The sequence below is a fragment of the Miniopterus natalensis genome, chromosome 7 (genome assembly GCF_054644295.1).
Source record: "Miniopterus natalensis isolate mMinNat1 chromosome 7, mMinNat1.hap1, whole genome shotgun sequence".
Lineage (NCBI taxonomy): Eukaryota > Metazoa > Chordata > Mammalia > Chiroptera > Miniopteridae > Miniopterus > Miniopterus natalensis.
Genome location: NC_142087.1, coordinates 37,436,723 through 37,454,517, shown reverse-complemented (window position 1 = coordinate 37,454,517; position 17,795 = coordinate 37,436,723). Strand labels below are relative to the sequence as shown.

At 47.0% G+C, this 17,795-nt stretch overlaps 1 protein-coding gene across 1 annotated transcript in view; it reads left to right on the top strand.

Annotated features, from left to right (window-relative positions):
* MTCL1 (microtubule crosslinking factor 1) overlaps positions 1-15,658 on the top strand; it is a 111,365-nt gene extending 95,707 nt beyond the window's left edge. The window contains 4 exon segments of the mRNA XM_087818947.1: positions 3,136-3,429; positions 5,133-5,164; positions 7,710-9,249; positions 14,470-15,658. Of these exon segments, the coding sequence (XP_087675073.1) occupies positions 3,136-3,429; positions 5,133-5,164; positions 7,710-9,249; positions 14,470-14,709 (2,106 nt within the window). The 3' untranslated portion in view covers positions 14,710-15,658.
* Positions 15,659-17,795: the final 2,137 nt, after the last annotated feature.

The window sequence follows — 17,795 nt, the reverse complement described above, 5'->3', positions numbered from 1 at the left end:
TTTCTGAAATCTGTGTGTGTGGCAGATCCCACAGGCTTCATACAGTGACTTCACTGCTGTTTTTAGAAGAGGGTTTGTTGCCAGTGAATGATGCTTCAGATGTGCAATTGTGGCTTTCAAAAATAAATCTGGTCTTTCCCCCCAAATATTAGAGATTTTAAAAGAAGATTTTATAAATCTCGGTGCCCAATCCTGAAAATTAAGTAAAGCATTTATAGGCATTCTCTGTGAAAGAGGAAATTGGCTGAAGTGTGTATGTGTGTGTATAGATTTTGTGTATCAGTGACTAGTTGCTCACTCATTTAACTTTTAGCTACACATTCTACAGATAAACAAGAATGAACATTCTTCATAGTGTATGCTCTTGGTATTTGACTACCTGGTGAGCCATATAACCTTGACTAGGACAACCTAATACAGATGGTAAAAGAAGTAGCACTAAATCCATTTTCCACTTTGAGAACACATGCTTCATACTTGTGTGGCGCCATTGAATTCCTACATAATTTCTGTGCCACACGAGGCATTTTACATGATGAATGACTATGGGAGTGTGGTTAAGGTCATATAACACATATCATCTATCTTATCACATCTCCTGTCTCAATCCAAACTCGACTGGGTGCTAGTTAACTTTTATGGAGTTACACTGTATTTCTCCTTGGAATTGCTAAGTTCCCAATGAACATGCTGATGATCTAGGACTTGCAGCAATAAAGAGCTAAAGGAAAGTTCATTCTTCTCCCAGCTGACTTTCTTAAGTCAGTTGCCTCTACAACATGCAAGGCTATTCTTTTAAAACCTGTTCACAAAGTGACCTTTTTTTTCTTTTGACCAGTTCAGATAAGGTGACACTCTTGAGGGTTTATTGTTTCTTGTATTATTTGAAATGCAAATCTTTAAAATTTTCTATTTGCATTACAAGTTCTTCTGCTGCAGGATTCTCAGTACAGTAATTGCAGACGCCTGATTTGAAATGACTCTCCTAGGAAACCCTATCCTTTTAAGGACCCATTATTCTATTACAACACCCCAGAGGCATCTCAGCAGCAGACACCTCCAGCTAAAACCACTCGGGTTCATTTTTAGGAAACCTAACACCAGCTCCAGTGCTCCTCACTCCTGGCTGCAGGGTTTATTTTTGAAATTCCACTTTACTGAGTTTGAACCTGCTAGTTCATAGCTCTCCTCTTTAGTAATTCTTCCCCTCTTCACACACACCCCCGGTGCACATTTACAGCTTCAAATGTGATGCTTGCATTTTAATTCCTTGCCCAAATTAGCTTGGAGATGATCATGTGTTGAAACTAAATTGCGCTGACGTGCATTGGATAAACATAATAGAAAGCTTTCCTTTTCATTTTTTTGATTAAAGAAAGCATTTAGCATCCTTTAAGAGAACTGTGAAGAACTGTGTCATGGGGAGGGAGGGGTAGAGAACGGAGGTGGCGGAGCTGAAACCCAGAGTGATGTGTTGGTTCCTAATACAACTGTATCCTGCCTCAAACCCTAACACTGAAGCTCTGGCTGCTCGAATCTTCATCTTTCTCATAAAATGAAGATAATACTCGGGGACTTTGGTTCCACCAACTCAGAAATTAAAAATAAGTCAAAGTCCTTTATCCCCATTATTTCACATGGCTTTGTTCCTGATGATACAGCCACACTCACAGCCAGTTTGTGGATGAAGGCTGAAATTGGGACACAGAGGTAAAGTTTATGAAAGATGCTTTCTTAAAAATATTAATTAAAATGCTTCTAAGGAGTTTTAGAACTTCCTGGCACTGTCCCAGCACTTAGGGATTGAAATCCTGCCACCCCTTCAGGACAAATCCAAATGTCATTTCAGTCATTCAAATAATTGCTTATTCAAAAGAGTAGCCAATGTGTAGAGTGCTGAGCATGTCATTCAACAAAGACCCCATTAAGGATATGTAGGTGGAAACACCCTCAGTTCTCAACGGTGCTTTCTGTGCATGTTTTGACAGGGAGGCAGTGAGCAGAGCTGAGCGAGGAAAGCTCAGACGAGTAGAGGGAAAACCGACCATCAGGGCTTCTTGAGGAGAGGAGAGGGAAGGGGAGGGGAGGGCTGGGGAAGGGAGAGCCGGGGAGGGGAGGGGAGGAGCGAGAGTATCTGCCTACAGGCATTTCTCTGACTGTCCCTGTGATTTCACCTCGGGGCGCTTCCTGACCATCCACCACTTGGTTCTTGCGCTGTAAATAGGCAAGGTGGTTATTAGTGCGCCCAGCCCCAGAGGGCAGGCCTAAGGGAAGTCAGCGGTGGCTCCCGACAAACAATGAGTCCCCCCTGAACCTGGGAGGGCGGTATACTATCCCTGTTTATAGATGAGGAGACTGAGCTGAGAAGAGTTAGGGACCTTGTACCTGAGAGCAAACCAGCAAGCCACTCAACAGTGGCTCCAACTCAGGTCTCTCTAACTCCAAGTGGTCCTATGTGTTTCCCACAATTGCTTCTTGAGCTTCCCACGCCAGGTAAAAAAAGCATGACTCAGAAGTATCTGCCTTGTGTTTGTTTGTTTTCAGTAATAGCAGATCTTAATTACCTTTTAGCTAAGTTTCAATCCTCTCAAGCAAAGTATAAGTTGTTTTGACATCCAGTGATTATAATAGTTTGATCCCCCGGGCTATACATAAGACCCATTCCACATGATTTGGAAATAATACTCTGTTATTATTAGCAAACTCTGCTAGTTAGGAAAATCAAATTTACCCTCAGAAGCTTGCTGTCACTAATGGTTTTCACTGAGTATACCTTAAGTTCTGAAGGTAATTACAAAAATAAAAAGAGTTCTAAATATGCCATTTAATGTTAGATTTTTTAAAAAATAAATGTATAGTTTCCTGTGAGCACAGCACTCAAAGTGATGTACAGTAACATGGATTCTTGTCAGAAGGAGTTGGCTTATATGTGGTTAATGCAGATGTTCAGTCCAAACAAAATTGTGATTTTTTAAAAAGCGTTTGTAATGGTGGGTTGCATTTGGAAATCAAGGCCAGAACTTAAGAACATTTACTTCTCTAAGTCTTTGAGATGTGAGCTGTGGTGAGACCGAGGTCTTAGGAGAGAACAGATAGAAAAGTGAGGCTAATTGTTTTGATTTTTAAACCTTCAAGTTGCAGAAAGAAAACAGTCCCCGCAGAGGTGGAAATTTCCTTTGTGATCAAAAAGAAGGCGACATCCGCCCTTTTGCTCCCCCGGGAAGCCCCCGCGTGCCCCGACCCGTGGGGATGTGGCCCGGCACAGACTCGGACTCAGCCCCGTTTGAAGACCGGCCGCTCTCCAAGCTGAAGGAGTCCGACAGGTGCTCGGCCCGGGAGAACCTCTACTTGGACGCCCTGTCTATGGAAGATGAACCGGAGGAGCCTCCGGCCCGCGGGCCCCAGGACTTCAGGAACTGCCTCCCTGAGGTCGGCCTGGGTTTTCGGGTCCAGTTAACCACTGCAAGACCAAGGGGTTGTTGGGAAACCCGGCCACATGGCAGGCAGGCACCAGGGCTTACGGACACATGAAACCTTCACAGTGCCAAGAGCATTGCTTGGTGGCCTTAACCGCAGGCCCCTAGCTTGTGCTGTGGTCAGCTTTATTCTGCCACTTTCTCTCAGGTTTTGTGTCCCATGTAAATGTCGTGTCCCATGTAAATGGAAAGGTCTCATGAATGGGCATGTCCAGTGAAACACATGGGAGGAAGGAGGTCATTCTAGGGAATAGAGATTTTCAACTTCACTTAAAATTGTAGCACAGTCTTCTGACTCTTGAAAACTTGTTACTAACAGAAAAAAATCTGTTTTAAAGAAAATACCTGATATTTGGAAGTAGCAAATGTCACTAAACAGTAACATACCATAAACACCGTATTCCGCACGAAGGGAAGGCAATTCAGCATTTAGAAACCTTACGTAAACTGGATGAGCAAGTAGATGAGCTAAGCTCTGTGCTGGAATTTCCACAGCACAGCACAGCATTAGGTTTTCCTGGTTAAGCCCTTTTTAAAACCAGGTTTTAAAATTGATTTTAGGAATCGTTATCTGTGAGTCCATTTAACAGTTGCTATACATGCACTTAACCCGTCCCAAGTACTTAATGGACTGAGAAGGGTTCATGTCAATAGTGTTGTTGAAATGTGGGGAAATTATACTTGGTCACATGTCGGTGAGGTCAGGCGCCCTCTCCTCAGCAGTAGATTCCCAGCTGATGTGACATTACCAGTGTGCCTCCCTGTTTGACCTGTTGGCGATCTCCCATGGTCCAGTCTCACAGCAGCGAGAAGTCAGACGGGTCAGGAGGCTGGCCTGGTGCCAGCCCCGCAGGGCAGGGACAGGGACCCCGACTGACCTGCTTGGCGGGCGGTGCTCACTGGGGGAAGCGCAGCAGGCTGCTTACTGTGCCGACAAATAAACTTCCCTTGTCAAGGGCTTGCTAGGGCCCTTGTTCTTTCTCCCAGACCACGTCAGCTCGAGGGTGTTTCAAGTCAACCCATGTTCATGTTGCCCTCTGCCAGCACAGCTGTCTTTCTTCACCAGCAGAACTTCGTCTTGGATTCCAAACGGCAAAGTTTAAAATTAAGAAAGTACTTGGGCCTAAGGATCTCAAACCAACTTCTAGAGCGAGGCTTAGACCAAGGCACATCCATCTTCTCACTCACTCTACCAGCCTCATCTTCCTTTCCCACCTCTCTCTCTCTCTCTCTCTCTCTCTGTCTCACACAGAAATACGCACACACACACACACACACACACACACGCACGCAGGCGTATCCAGGTCATTACAAATCAAGGTTGAAATCCATGTAGTCAGCGAAGTCCTTTGAGGAAGCACAGGAGAGCCACTTTCTCCATGACAACATTTGTACAAAGTTTACAGCCAGCTTTTCTTACTCATGTGGCCTCCGCCCTGGATGCTGAAGCTCCAGCCCCTCGTCACGCGGTGGGTGATGGTTTTATTACTGTGTTGCAAAGGGCTGGGGGCAGTGGCACTCCGGGCAGAACTTGGCTCCATGTGCATTGTCAGTGGTGCTTTCCTAGGCAGGCGAGCAAAACAGATCACACAGCACACCGAAAGCTCCTAGGCAACCAATATTAACTGATTCAGACGAACTTATTTCTTCTTTTAGGAAGAAGAAAATCACAAGGGAAATCTTCAAAGGTAAGTGAGACTGGTGAAAACAATAGTAGTCGACCGAAATAAAACCCTCTTGTCTGAAAACCCCAGCTTGTCACTGCGGCCTATTGTAATACTCTGTTCAAAACGACTTAAAATAAGACTTCTGAATAAGTAGTTGCTTTATTCTTATTAATTTAATAAATATGGTATTTTATTTTTTTTATTAACCACAAAAAGGCCAGAGATGTGCTGTGTTTGTATATTAGTGTTAGGGTAAGAACTCTGCCATTACAGCTGTGTGTTGTGTATATTAAGGAATGATTGTGGTAAACGGTTTTTGAGAAGTCCATGGAAATTCCTCTCTTCTAACTTAAAGTCTGAAAAAACTCCCTTTTGATAGGCTATGAAACATTACACTATACCAGCGATTTTCAAACTTTTTCATCTCATGGCACACATAAACTAATTACTAAAATTCTATGGCACACCAAAAAATATATTTTTTGCCGATCTGACCAAAAAAAAAGAGGCTATTGTGTCATTTTTTTATTTGACAGTCTAAGGGGAAAGAGGTCAGTGCCTCTGACTAAATAGTCAGGTATTGCATGTTTTAAAAGTTCTTATGGCACAGAAGTTGAAAATCACTGTACATTTAAAAGCTCTATTTGTAGGATTTATTAAACTATTTCTCTGCAGTAATCCTTGAAGTAGATATAAACTAGCTGATGTTGTTGATGTTTGTAGTCAGATATTTTAGGTGATCTGTGTGATGGGACACATATAGCAAATTTGTTTTAATTTAAACTTTAAAAATATACAATTGACAGTAATGTTCAGAGATTTCTCATAACAACCTCCCTACCAGGCCACATAACGCAGCCTTTTTCTTTATAGATGAATACGTATCATTTCCACTACATGCAATTTTTTCTCTGGGCTGTTCAGTATTTTCAGATCTTCTCATCCCTGATTTTCCTATGAACTTCAAGTCCATGAAATAGTACTAAGTTTTGCCTTCAGTGAGAAATAACAAGATGGAAAGTTTAACAGTGGCATTTGTAGCCTGTTCTTTTACCCCATGGTGATGACCACAGAGCATGTGCCCCGGGGTGAAGGCAAAGTCACCGGGAGCTATGCTGGTTCTGTTGCCCAGTCCATGTAGTACACAGACCCCAATTCTGGCCTCACCACCATTAATGGATCCTACAGTGGAGAGGCCCATGGACTTCATCTAAGACCCCTTCTGCAGGGCCTGGGCTGGTCTATAACCCCAGGTATTCAAGCCTCTGTTCAGAGGTAGGTGGATATTAATTTGTCCTATGAGAAAGCGGTCTAGTTGCAGAGACAGTGAGTGTGCACACACCTCACCTCCTTGCCACCCCAACCAGGGGGACTCCAGGTCAGAGGGCCCAGGGTCTGAGCCACAGGCATGGCCAGCCCCAAGCCTCCTTCCTGGCCACCACTTCTTTGCCCTGTGTGGGCTGACAAGCTGCGTAAGCCCTCCAGCAACCTCCCGTCTTAGTGTGTCAGAATCTCCAACACCTGCCTCAGCGCCTGCCCCAGCCTATAGGAGGCAGTCAGTAAATTCATGTCAAATAGAAATATATTGAATTAAAGTGCTAATATATTGAGGAATCTACATCCAAATCCACGTCTATTAGGCAAGAGCTTACCCAAAACTGGCTGTTGCCTTAGGTCTCCTGTCTTCACTTTCCACTGTGTGCATGTGTCTGTGGGCATCTTCCTCTTGTCCAGAAATACAGGGGGAGTGAGAACAAAGAGAAGGCTTGACTGCAAAGGGAGCAGCGAAGAGGAGAGAGGAGAGCAGAGCCCCATGGGTAGATTTAGGCAGGGATAGATGCAATTTTCATTCGAAATAGTATTTGGGAATTTATTTGTCGACCTGGTTACATCTTCCACATTCCTTCCTTCTCCGTCTTCCTTTTGGCCTTTGGAGATGGTTAGTACTTCAGGTCAGAAGAGGATAAGACCAGTGGGTGAGAAAGACTTCAGATTACAGTTATTTTGTTGTGGTATCTCCTCCGCCCCCAGACCATTAGCTGGCTCTGGATCAGGACTGCAGTGTGTTCATGTCTGTGGGATGAGCACCCAACACAATGCTCCACACTCAGGAGACTCCCAGTATGTTGGGAACTGAAGGCACACTGTTCAGTAGATAGAGAGGCCACGCCACAGCCAGGTGTCCCTTCCTCCTGCCAAGCAGCATAGGCTAAAATGAAACCCCCAAAGTGGATTTGGAGCTTAGCTATGCCTGCCCGATAGCCCCACCCTTCCACTTGTTTCCAGGGTTTGAGGGTTGGTTGTATTACATTCAGGACCAATACAAAGCTCCTGGAACAATTCCAGAGCCATAAAAAGCCCATCAAACACCCACAGGGTTAGCTCAGGAGTGGAGAACATCAAGCAGCTGGAAAGTGTTCTGATAGTTCTGGCAGAGGCTGACACAAAACACACTTGCGTGGGCAGGACACACGTGCTGTGCTGGGTCAGGGGGTCTCAGGTCAGCGGACTCCCTGGCTGGTCTCAGGTCAGCTGACACTGTCTTCTCTCCCATTCATTCTCCCAGGGCAGTGTCCGTGTCCTCCATGTCTGAGTTCCAGCGCCTGATGGACGTCTCTCCCTTCCTGCCGGAGAAAGGCCTGCCCACTGCCAGCAGCAAAGAGGACATCACCCCACCCCTGTCTCCTGATGATCTGAAGTACATCGAGGAGTTCAACAGCAAGAGCTGGGACGAGAGGCCCCCAGAGCCCTGGGCAGACAGGACCGAGGGGGGGCAGGCAGGGAGTGAGGCTGGTGCTGAGCCTTTCCCTGACTCTTCCTGGTACCTCACCACGAGTGTCACCATGACCACGGACACCATGACCAGCCCAGAGCACTGCCAGAAGCAGCCCCTGCGGAGCCACATCCGCACTGAGCCATCTGGGGTGCGGGTGCTGCACAGCCCCCCTGCCGTCCGCAGGATGGACAGCATCGTGGTGGCGGGCAGTGAGAGCTCAGGCCGGCTGGAGCCTGAGGTCCCGTTTCCTACAAGCAGAGCCAGAGGAGGCACAGGAGACACTAAGGGGGGCCCCTCAGAACACATGCTTAGCAGGTGGCCTTGTGCCTCTTCCCGGCAACCCCGAGACTATGGGGAGAGAGGGCTGCACCCCCTTGATAGCACCCTCTGTACCCCTCTGGGTTTCACCTCCCCACTGCACAGCCTGGAGATGTCCAAGAACATGAGTGACGACATGAAGGAAGTGGCCTTCTCCGTCAGGAATGCCATCTGCCCTAGTTCCCCCGAGCCCCTGGTCAAGGACATGGCCTGCCAGACCAATGGGTCCCGGACAACGGGGACACAGACCACCCAGACCATCAGTGTCGGCCTGCAGACCGAAGCTCTGCGTGGCAGTGCCATCACCAGCAGCCCCCACAAGTGTCTCACGCCAAAAGCAGGGGGTGGTTCCACACCCGCATCATCTCCATCCCGTGGCCTTAGGAGCAGGCAGGTGGCCCCCGCCATCGAGAAGGTGCAGGCCAAGTTCGAACGCACATGCTGCTCCCCCAAGTATGGGTCTCCTAAGCTGCAGAGGAAGCCCCTCCCCAAAGCTGACCAGCCAAATAACAGGACCCCACCAGGGCTGGCCCAGAAGGGATGCAGTGAGTCGGCCTGGGCCCGCTCCACCACCACGCGGGAGAGCCCCGTGCACACCGCCATCAATGATGGCCTCTCCAGCCTCTTCAACATCATCGACCACAGCCCCGTGGTGCAGGACCCCTTCCAGAAGGGGACTCGGGCTGGGAGTCGGTCACGCTCAGCAGAACCCCAGCTGGAGCTGGGCCCAGGCCAAGACACCAGCCCCAGTTCCCGGGGACGGTCACCCAGCCCCATCGGGGTTGGCTCAGAGACCTATAGGGAGGAAGGGGGAGAGGGCACGCCTGTGAGGCAGGACTTATCTGCTCCCCCTGGCTACACATTCACAGAGAGTGTAGCCAGGATCCTCAACAAGAAGCTGTTGGAGCATGCCTTAAAGGAGGGGAGGAGGCAGGCGCCTCACAGCCTCCCAAGTCTTAACAGTGACAGCCACATGGGAGAAACCATCAAAGCCGAACCAGGGTCCATCGAGGTAATGAAAGCTGAGAGTTCCACACCCTCACCCTACCAGCTCTTACATTCAAATGTTGGGAAAACTAGTTTGAACCTGGGATTGTACTAGGTCATCTGACTTCAAGAATCCTGGTCCATAATAGGTTCTTGTGAGCTGGGGAGATACCTGGCCTATGGGAGAATGGAATGGGCAGAAACACTAGCCCTGAGCTACTTCTTAGAAGTGATTCAGGTTCTCAGGTCCAGGTCATGGCTGCTCATCTGTTTATCTGAGCTTTTCACTTGGGGTCATAATTTGCCACCCTTCTGGATAAAATTGTCCTAGGAATGTCTGTGTGGGAAGTATGGGAGGGTTGCGTTAGGGCTTTCTGGCTCCAGATCTCTATGTGTGGGGAGGGTTTTGAGAGTGTGGATTCGAGAACATCTCTCATGAGGAGCTACAATCGCTGGACTCTAGCGTTGGCTTCAGTGAGAAGTAGCAGTCACACATCTCACAAATTACTGTCTCTGTCCACAAATCCCTCCAGTAATAAACCCAGGTGAGGCAGACATGCAGTCACAGCCCTGCCTTCATACAGGGTGATGATTGTCATCCCCCTGACACATCCCGTATTTTCTCATTATTATTATATAACCACACATATTATCACATTATGTAATTATTATTAATATCCCTATTAACAATATTCTCAAACCAGTCAACCTTGAATTCTGTTCTGATGCATATCCACATGTGGTATATTTGTACCACACCACTTTAAAAAGACAATTCCCATTTCCACTTTAAGAGTGAGCAAAATAAAACAAAGCCCGATGACAACGCTGGGGGTGAAAGCAGTAGTGACCCCAGCTTCACAGTTCACGCAGTGCTGACAACATGGCCCCCACCCCTCGGCAGTCCCTGTGCAGGAGCGATGCCACATGTAGACTTCAGTGCAAGCCCGACTCACCAGTAGCCCAGATGGACAAAGTCCACCCCGGTGGAATCCAGACACCCACAAGCATTCTCCAGGCAGGCAGCCCAGCAGATGGCCAGGGTCTGTGGGAAGGAGAGAAATACCCTCTTCGAGCAGCCTGCTGCTTTCCCGCCCGCCATGGCCTGGGCCTCATGAGTGAGGAGAGGAGAAAGGTGTATTTCTACGTTCTGCCCCAAGTTTCCCACAAGGGGAGCAGTGATGGTCAGGTTCCCAGTCTAACCCACCAAGTACTACTTAACTGAGAATATAGAGTTTAAATGTGAAATGGGTTAAACCACGTGAAGTTGCCAGTGACCTGTAGAAATGGCAGTGCCATGTGGTTCAACCTGATCTTGACAGTGCATGGTGCACATGTTCTGAGGATGCGAGTCTTTGTGATAAAGTGGTTTACATGCTCTGAGAAGAACACAAACCGTGGTTGAGTGTTCTCAGGTGACAGATGATGTCTTCTGCAGGCCTCTGTACCCCCATCCTTCGGGGCCCTCAGGTAAGTGAGTCATCCCCTTCGTGGGAATGCCTGATTTCTCGGAGCTCTGCAGGAATCAGCTGAAATCAGGGCTTTGTCCCAAAGCATTAACTGGCTGTGTCTGGAGTGTCCATTTATATTAGAAACTAAATAGAAATTATTAATTTTTAGGAACCAAAAAATGTTTTGCGTTAAATGCTCCAGGTGATCTATGATAATATAAAGGATGGTTTAATGACTGAATCACAGCTCTAAGGTGTGAAAATGGTTTTATCCATGCAAAGCTGTGCCCACTCCCTTTCTCTTCTCACTTGGTGCGTTCACTGCCTCAGAGATGATTGGCCCATTTGATGGGAGCACAGCACAATTTCGGGGGTCCAGAACCTGCCTGGAGCTGTGGCAATGTCATCGGCTCTTTCTTCCTTTTTTTTTTTTTGTTGCAATTTTGCTTATTCTAGATTCCAATGGAATTATTTCTTGCCTGAATTGACTTACTGTATTAGGCCCATTGGAGAGCCCTTCCTGCCACTCCATAAATTTTGTGGTAGTTCTGGGTTTTCATTCCAAAATCACCAGAAGCAAATCTGATTTCCCAGCCTGCTGTGCGAGGCCTGTCAGGGACTCTCCCTGAATGTTCAGACAGCTAGTTGGGGATGTAGGGATCCTGGCTAGGACCCTGCACAGCGGAACATCCCACTCTCACCCCACAAGCTACTTATTTTTCTCTTGAAGCCATAGCACTAATGCAGCGATGCAGAGAAGCTGTGAGGAGTTCTGGTGTGAGGCGAATGGGAGTAATCTGGAAATGTAATTATTTTCTTCTCTCCCAGGTCTAAGTGGAAAATGGGAGGAGTTTTTAGTGTGAACAGCAATCGCTTGATCATTGTGACTGAAACTGGCTGTTCTATGCTTCCTTTCAAATACAAGAGTCCCGTGACTTACATCTCTCTCTGCCAAAGGGTGTTTGAAATGTTAAAAGCCAAAGGGCAACTCAGGGAAGAAAGAAATCAGAAGGGAAAGGGCTGTTGCTTCCACAGTGAGGTCCCCCCTCCCTCTGGACCAGGCAGAGAGGTCTGTGCGCCCCGGGAATGCAGTGCCGCTTCTGCGGGCCTCCTGCTTCTTCGGATAACTGTCCCTGGGGCTGGCCCCCAGCTTGTTGACATTAAACCTTTACTGTTCTTCTGTTTTTAAAAACACTTCTCAACCTACTTGCTTTTCTTTTCTTTCTCTGTCTGTTCTGTCCAGAACCAAACTGTCTTACTAACTGCCCCCTGGGGACTCTAGCCCTGCCTGCCTCACGCCGTAAGTGCTTTCTGTCCTTCTTTCCAAACTGTCTGGAGAGGTCATTTGTGTAACTCGGGGTTGGCATCTGACACTTAGAAACAAGGCGGAATCATCCCAGGTAGATCTGCTCTGTAGAGGCAGCCGCCCACACTGGCTCTGGGTCCCTTTGCAAGTAGATTGGTGGCCTGGACAGTCCCTTTTGCCAAGTGTTGACTGCTCGATGCAAACGAAGGCTCCCAGGTTGTAGAGATCCTGCTGAGATTTCTGCTCTCCTGTGCAGTTTGCAGCCAATATGCTGTCAGAGGGGTAAGAGACATTGGCCAGAGAGGGGACTGTGTGTGGGGATCTTTGAGCCAAATATTTTCCCAGTGGGCCTGGACCTGCTACCGGTATTTGGTGGCACATGTTATTGCTATGTGCTATATCAGGTGTGGCCATAATGAGGCTGCTGCTGCCTTTTTTTTTTTTTTTTTTTTTACAACAACCACACCAGAATAAAAGCAAATACATCTTGTCCTTCCAGGTGATCACCATAGGTGACCTAGCAAGTGCTCAATAAATACCTGTTGATTGGATAAACAGCACAGTCATCCCTGCTCCAAAAATATTCTCAGAAATGACTTCAGAGCCTAAATCAAGCCACATGAGAAATCAGGAGCCTTGTTTTTAATCAAGGACGTAATTACCCATCTCGCTCATTCACTGATCTCAACTCAGAGCACTCTGTACCAAAGTACATTTGTCTCTCTACCCAGAGAGGCGCTCCAAGGATCACATCCCTACATAGCCCACTGCAGTGGCCTCAGGAAAAGGACAGCATGGTCTGCTTGTGTGTGCTGGTGTGGTCACGCGACATTTCTTCCTGTAGGAGTCCCCAAACAGATGCGAGTGAGGAGGTAGCCCAAAACTAATGGGAAGCCCCTCGTCATCCAGCATCAGCCAGGTGGAAACTGGCTGCAGCCCTCCCAGCACACACACACCTGCACACAACACACACTCCTACACAACGCAAGTACACACAAACTCTTACAAAACCAGGAGCAGTGACGCCAAAAGACACAAAATAGCTGATTTCCCAAACCACATGTCCCCGCATACCCTGCGCTGAGGTGAGGTGAGGACACGGCTCACCCTGCATTAGTTCACATTTCAGCTATTTCAGGGCTGACAGCGTTTTCACAGGCGAGGTATCTCTGGTTGCCATGGTTCTCATTAGCATAAGTGCTTTGCTGATTGGGGCTTCCCTGTTGTCATATAAGGTGCCACCCACAGAAGAGGCAGGGTGCCTTCAGAAGCGCCCCCAGTGTCAGTGCTCCCTCTCTGCGGACCCCACAGGGAGGCAGCCTCCTCACCATCGCTCTCCTGGTCCGCCTCCCATCTTCCTCCTTGTCACAGTGTTTGTCACATCACCTTTCAACACAGCCGCTGACTTCCTGTGTCGCTCCCTGCTCTGCTGAAGAAACGCTCCTCACTCTGATCTTTGCAGTTGCTTGTCACCTCTCTAAATTCTCCGCCTTACTTCCTCACTGGCCCCGAGGGTCTTTGCTCTGTGTCATCGCCATTGCCGTGGTGGACCATCCCAGCTTTCTGTCTTCTGAGTGTCATTTGGGCAGACGGGTCCCACCCTGTGGAACCCACCGTTTCCTCATGCCATGGCTTCTCCCATTTCTCTGTGCCAGCACATTCCAAGTGTGGGTGTCGTTGTTCCCTGCCGTGGAGACTAGGCCGTGAGAGGAAGCACTCCAGGTGGTCTGCACCGTGGTGGAGGGTGTCTCGCATTACCTCTTCTCAGGTGTGGGATGCCTGCAACACAAAAGCACAGGCACACTCTGGCTCCACTCTTTAAAATATGGCAAGGAAGGGTCATTAAAGAAAACTAGACCTAAATTAAAATTTCTGCCGGCAGCATTTTTTCATGTTGTGGGAATTTGTTTCACCCACTGCCAGTCAGTTTGGAATTACCGCTAGCAGAGTTTTGTGTTAAGGTGAGTCTCATTTCTAATCCAGATGGATGAAATCATGGGCCCTCAACAGGCCAAGGCACAGGGAGGCTGGCCTCTTAGGACCGTCTTTGTCACTAAATAGATCATTCAGGAAGGCCAAAGTGATGGGACCAGCTGGGTCAGAATATGACCACGTGGCCTGTGTAGACCACATGAGGCCTGTGGTTCTTCCACCTTCCACATGCTCCGGCCCTGTTCTCACGGTGCTCTGTAAACACGCCCATCTCACAGCTTGGCCATTTTAACCCTCGTGATACCCTCCCATTACTGTCATCTCTGATCATTCCTGATGAATTCTTTACTTACCATTTTAAGTCATGCTCCATGAGCAAATATAAGCTAGCATTCAGAAGTTGCCCCTGGTCTATTGCATTAACTTGAGCCTGTCAAGATGTGTGTTTGGGGGAAATCACACACACACACACACACACACACACACACACACGCACGCACGCCCCGGAGGAACTGTCAGTCTGAGTAACCCTGTCTTTCTCTTTCTGGCTTTGAAGGAACTACCTTGTTCCGCACTAGCTCCATCCCTAGAGCCCTGCTTCTCCAGGCCCGAGAGACCAGCAAACCGTCGCCCTCCATCCCGTTGGGCCCCACATTCCCCCACTGCCTCAGCGGCTCAGTCACTCGGAGACCCGGCCTCCTTGGAGGAGCTCGGCGACGAGGAGCTGCCCGGGGAGAAGCTGCACCAGTGACGTGATGCAAGTTTGCATGGATTATCACGGAATAATTCACTGTAATTTGCATAACCACACCATCATCGTCAACCAAACTCTGCCCAAAAGGAGAGATCTAGTTTTCCCAAGGTCAAAGAATGTGTTTTTAAAAAAACACATGGCTGCTGAATGTTCAACCTGTGAACCTGAGATGTTTCTAGAATGAAACAGTAAATGTGCCTGTAATAACTTAATTTTTTTCATAGCTCAGAAAACTATTTTTGTCTCCATCTTTTTTACACACAGTATATTAAAAAAAAGGTTAATAAGATATAAATAAATTTAAAAAATAAAAGTTTTAAAGATGTACATTTTAAGAGATTCTGAACACCCTCGCTCTCAATCCTGACTGCCTGTCTGTTAAATTTGCACTGTTACATTTTGGTTTGGTTTATTTCCACGTTGAATTAGAGTGTTTTAAGTTAATTTTATTTTGTCAATGTTTTTGGTTTTTAAGAATTTTTGAAAACTTCAGACTGTGTGATTCAGTGAACTTTTTGTAGTAGAAAAGCCAGGAAGCCAGTAGACAAGACAGATATATCCTGGAGGGGACACATGTCAGTGTTCTGGAAAAGGTACTGAGTCCTCAGCTGGGCTTACCAAATTCTTTGTATAATCCACATATTCTACTCGACTTGCACGCCTCCGGGTTCGAAGCACTGGGGTGCATGTACATATTGCTGCTGTGGTCTCCCCATCACCTAAGTGTGAGTCGTCTGTCCCATTGTGGCACATTGTGAATTCCCTTGTACTGTACTTTCGTTGTCTTCTTGCATCGACGATACAACAGCAATGGCATTTTAAAATAATCGTTAAAAGAGTAACTGGCAATATGCAGTGTTTACTCAAAATTTTCTGTTTAAGAAAAAAATACTATAAAAAGTCATGAGGATACCAAACTGAAGCAAAGGATGGTCCTCGGAGTCTGTATGAGACGATGATGAAGTAGAAATAAAGCCTTTACAAGACGGCAGCGTGTGCCCAGGCCTCATGCTTCACGTGCCCTCGTCTTTCCTGAGGGCTCAGAGGAAAGTGGCCATAACCAGGGGACCTTGGGAAAGGGGAGCTCGTGTAAAAGGCAGCAGCTGCTAACATGTCTATCAGGGAATGCACCACGGGCGTGATGATGTCGTTTCACTGCCCTGTAAGAGCATCCTGGGGTAGATAAAAAGGCAACTTCATTCTTGTTGAAAAAGCCAAAACGGGTGGGTGTGGGGGCTTGAGGAAACTGGCCATCCACAGGTCAAAGTGTGCCCAGCCTCTGTCCCTCCTCCCTCCTTGGGAAAGCAGGAGCGGCCAGTGACTCCAGAGCAGTGTTTCCACCCCCGACACAGATGTACTCGATGGCGTAGGAGCCTATAGAGGCGCGATGCTGCCCAGAGCACACGAAGGATGATTTCAGCCCAGGTCATCTGGCTTTAATGTTTCATTAACTCAATAGTTTTTTTCTTATCTAGACAGGCTAATAGAATAAGTTCTATTCCGAGCATTATCACAGTTCCATCTTCAAATATTTTCCAAAAAATAGAAAGCAACAGCTATTGACAAGGACGTAGAGACATGGGAACCCTGGTGCACTGTTGGTGGGAATGTAGAATGGCGCAGCTGTTCTGGAAAACAGCATGGTGATTCCTTAAAAAGCTGAACAGAATTTCCACATGATCCAGCAATTCAGCTTCTGGGTTATAGGCCCAGAGGAATTGAAAGCTGCGACTTGAACATATATTTGTACACCCATGTCCATAACAGCATTATTTACAATACAGAGTACTCAACCCCCATGTCCATTGATGGACGAATGGATATATAAAATGTGGTCTACACATACAGTGGAATATTATTCCACTGAATATTATTCAGCCTTAGAAACGCTGGAGATTCTAATACGTGCTACAACGTGGGTGAACCTTGGAACATTGTGCTAAGTGAAACAAGCCTGTCACAAAAATAACAAATATTGTAAGATTCCACTTATAGTGAGGCAAAAAATAGGTTTACAGCTGTTCATATGGAAAATAATACAAAAATTAGTAAATGACACAAGAATAAACTGTTTTGTGTCCTCAACTGTAAACCTATGTTTGCCCCACTATGTGGGACCTAGAGTAGTCAAATTCATGGATTAAAAAAAGTAAAATAATGGTTACCATGAGGTGGGGAGAGGGAAGAATGGAAGTTAGTGTTCAATGGGTACAGATTTCTGTTTTTTAAAAAAAAAGTTCTGGAAATGGATAGCGGTGACGGTTGCATGACACTATAAGTGTATGTCACTGAACTCTACACTTAAAATGATTAAATGGTAAACATTGTATTTTACCACAATAACAGTGTTTTAATGCAAAAAATAAATATTCCATTTAACCGCCCTAGACATAGCTGCAAATAAACTATCAACAACTTGACAATTTTTTTGTGCCTACCCTGTACCCAGGGTAAATGCTGGGAGTTACAATAACATCCTTTCAGCTGGAAGCACCCAGCCAGCAGCAAGAAGGAAAGTTGTCAGTGCTCATAACTGAAAAAGCTTTGGCGTCAAGGGCAATCCAGAGCCTCGAGCAAAGCCGTCAGGAGTCTGCTCTGTCTCCTGGCTCTGCTCTTCTCCGTGTGGCTTTATTCTCAGACAAGCATCCCAGGAGTTGGCAGTGATGGTTCCCAGCAGCTCCTATCAGTTTAGCAACGTCTAAAGAAGGAGGGTCTCTTGCCAGTAGCTCCTGCAGAAGCCCCAGGACTGATGAGTCTCCTGGGTCTGCTTTAATTCACAAATCTGCCCTGAGCCCATCACTGACAGATTAGCCCAGCAAAGGAAAACCAGGGAGCTTTTAGAATAGAGGGGAGAGAGTGCGTGGAAAAAAATGACAGCTGCTCACGACTACAGGGCACCCTAGAATTTTAAGGAAAGGTTCCCAACGGTCATCAGCAAGAACTTTCTATCTAAATGGGGGGGGGGGGGGATTCCCAGGCACAAAAACAAAATGAAGAAAAAGAAAAGGTGAGTAAATATAAATTAAAGGGCTTGAGTTGGACCTCGAAAGAAGAGCAGGATTTAAATGTGAAGACAGAAGTGGTTGGTGGGAGAACAGTAGGAGCAGAGAAGTGAGGAGGTGGTGATA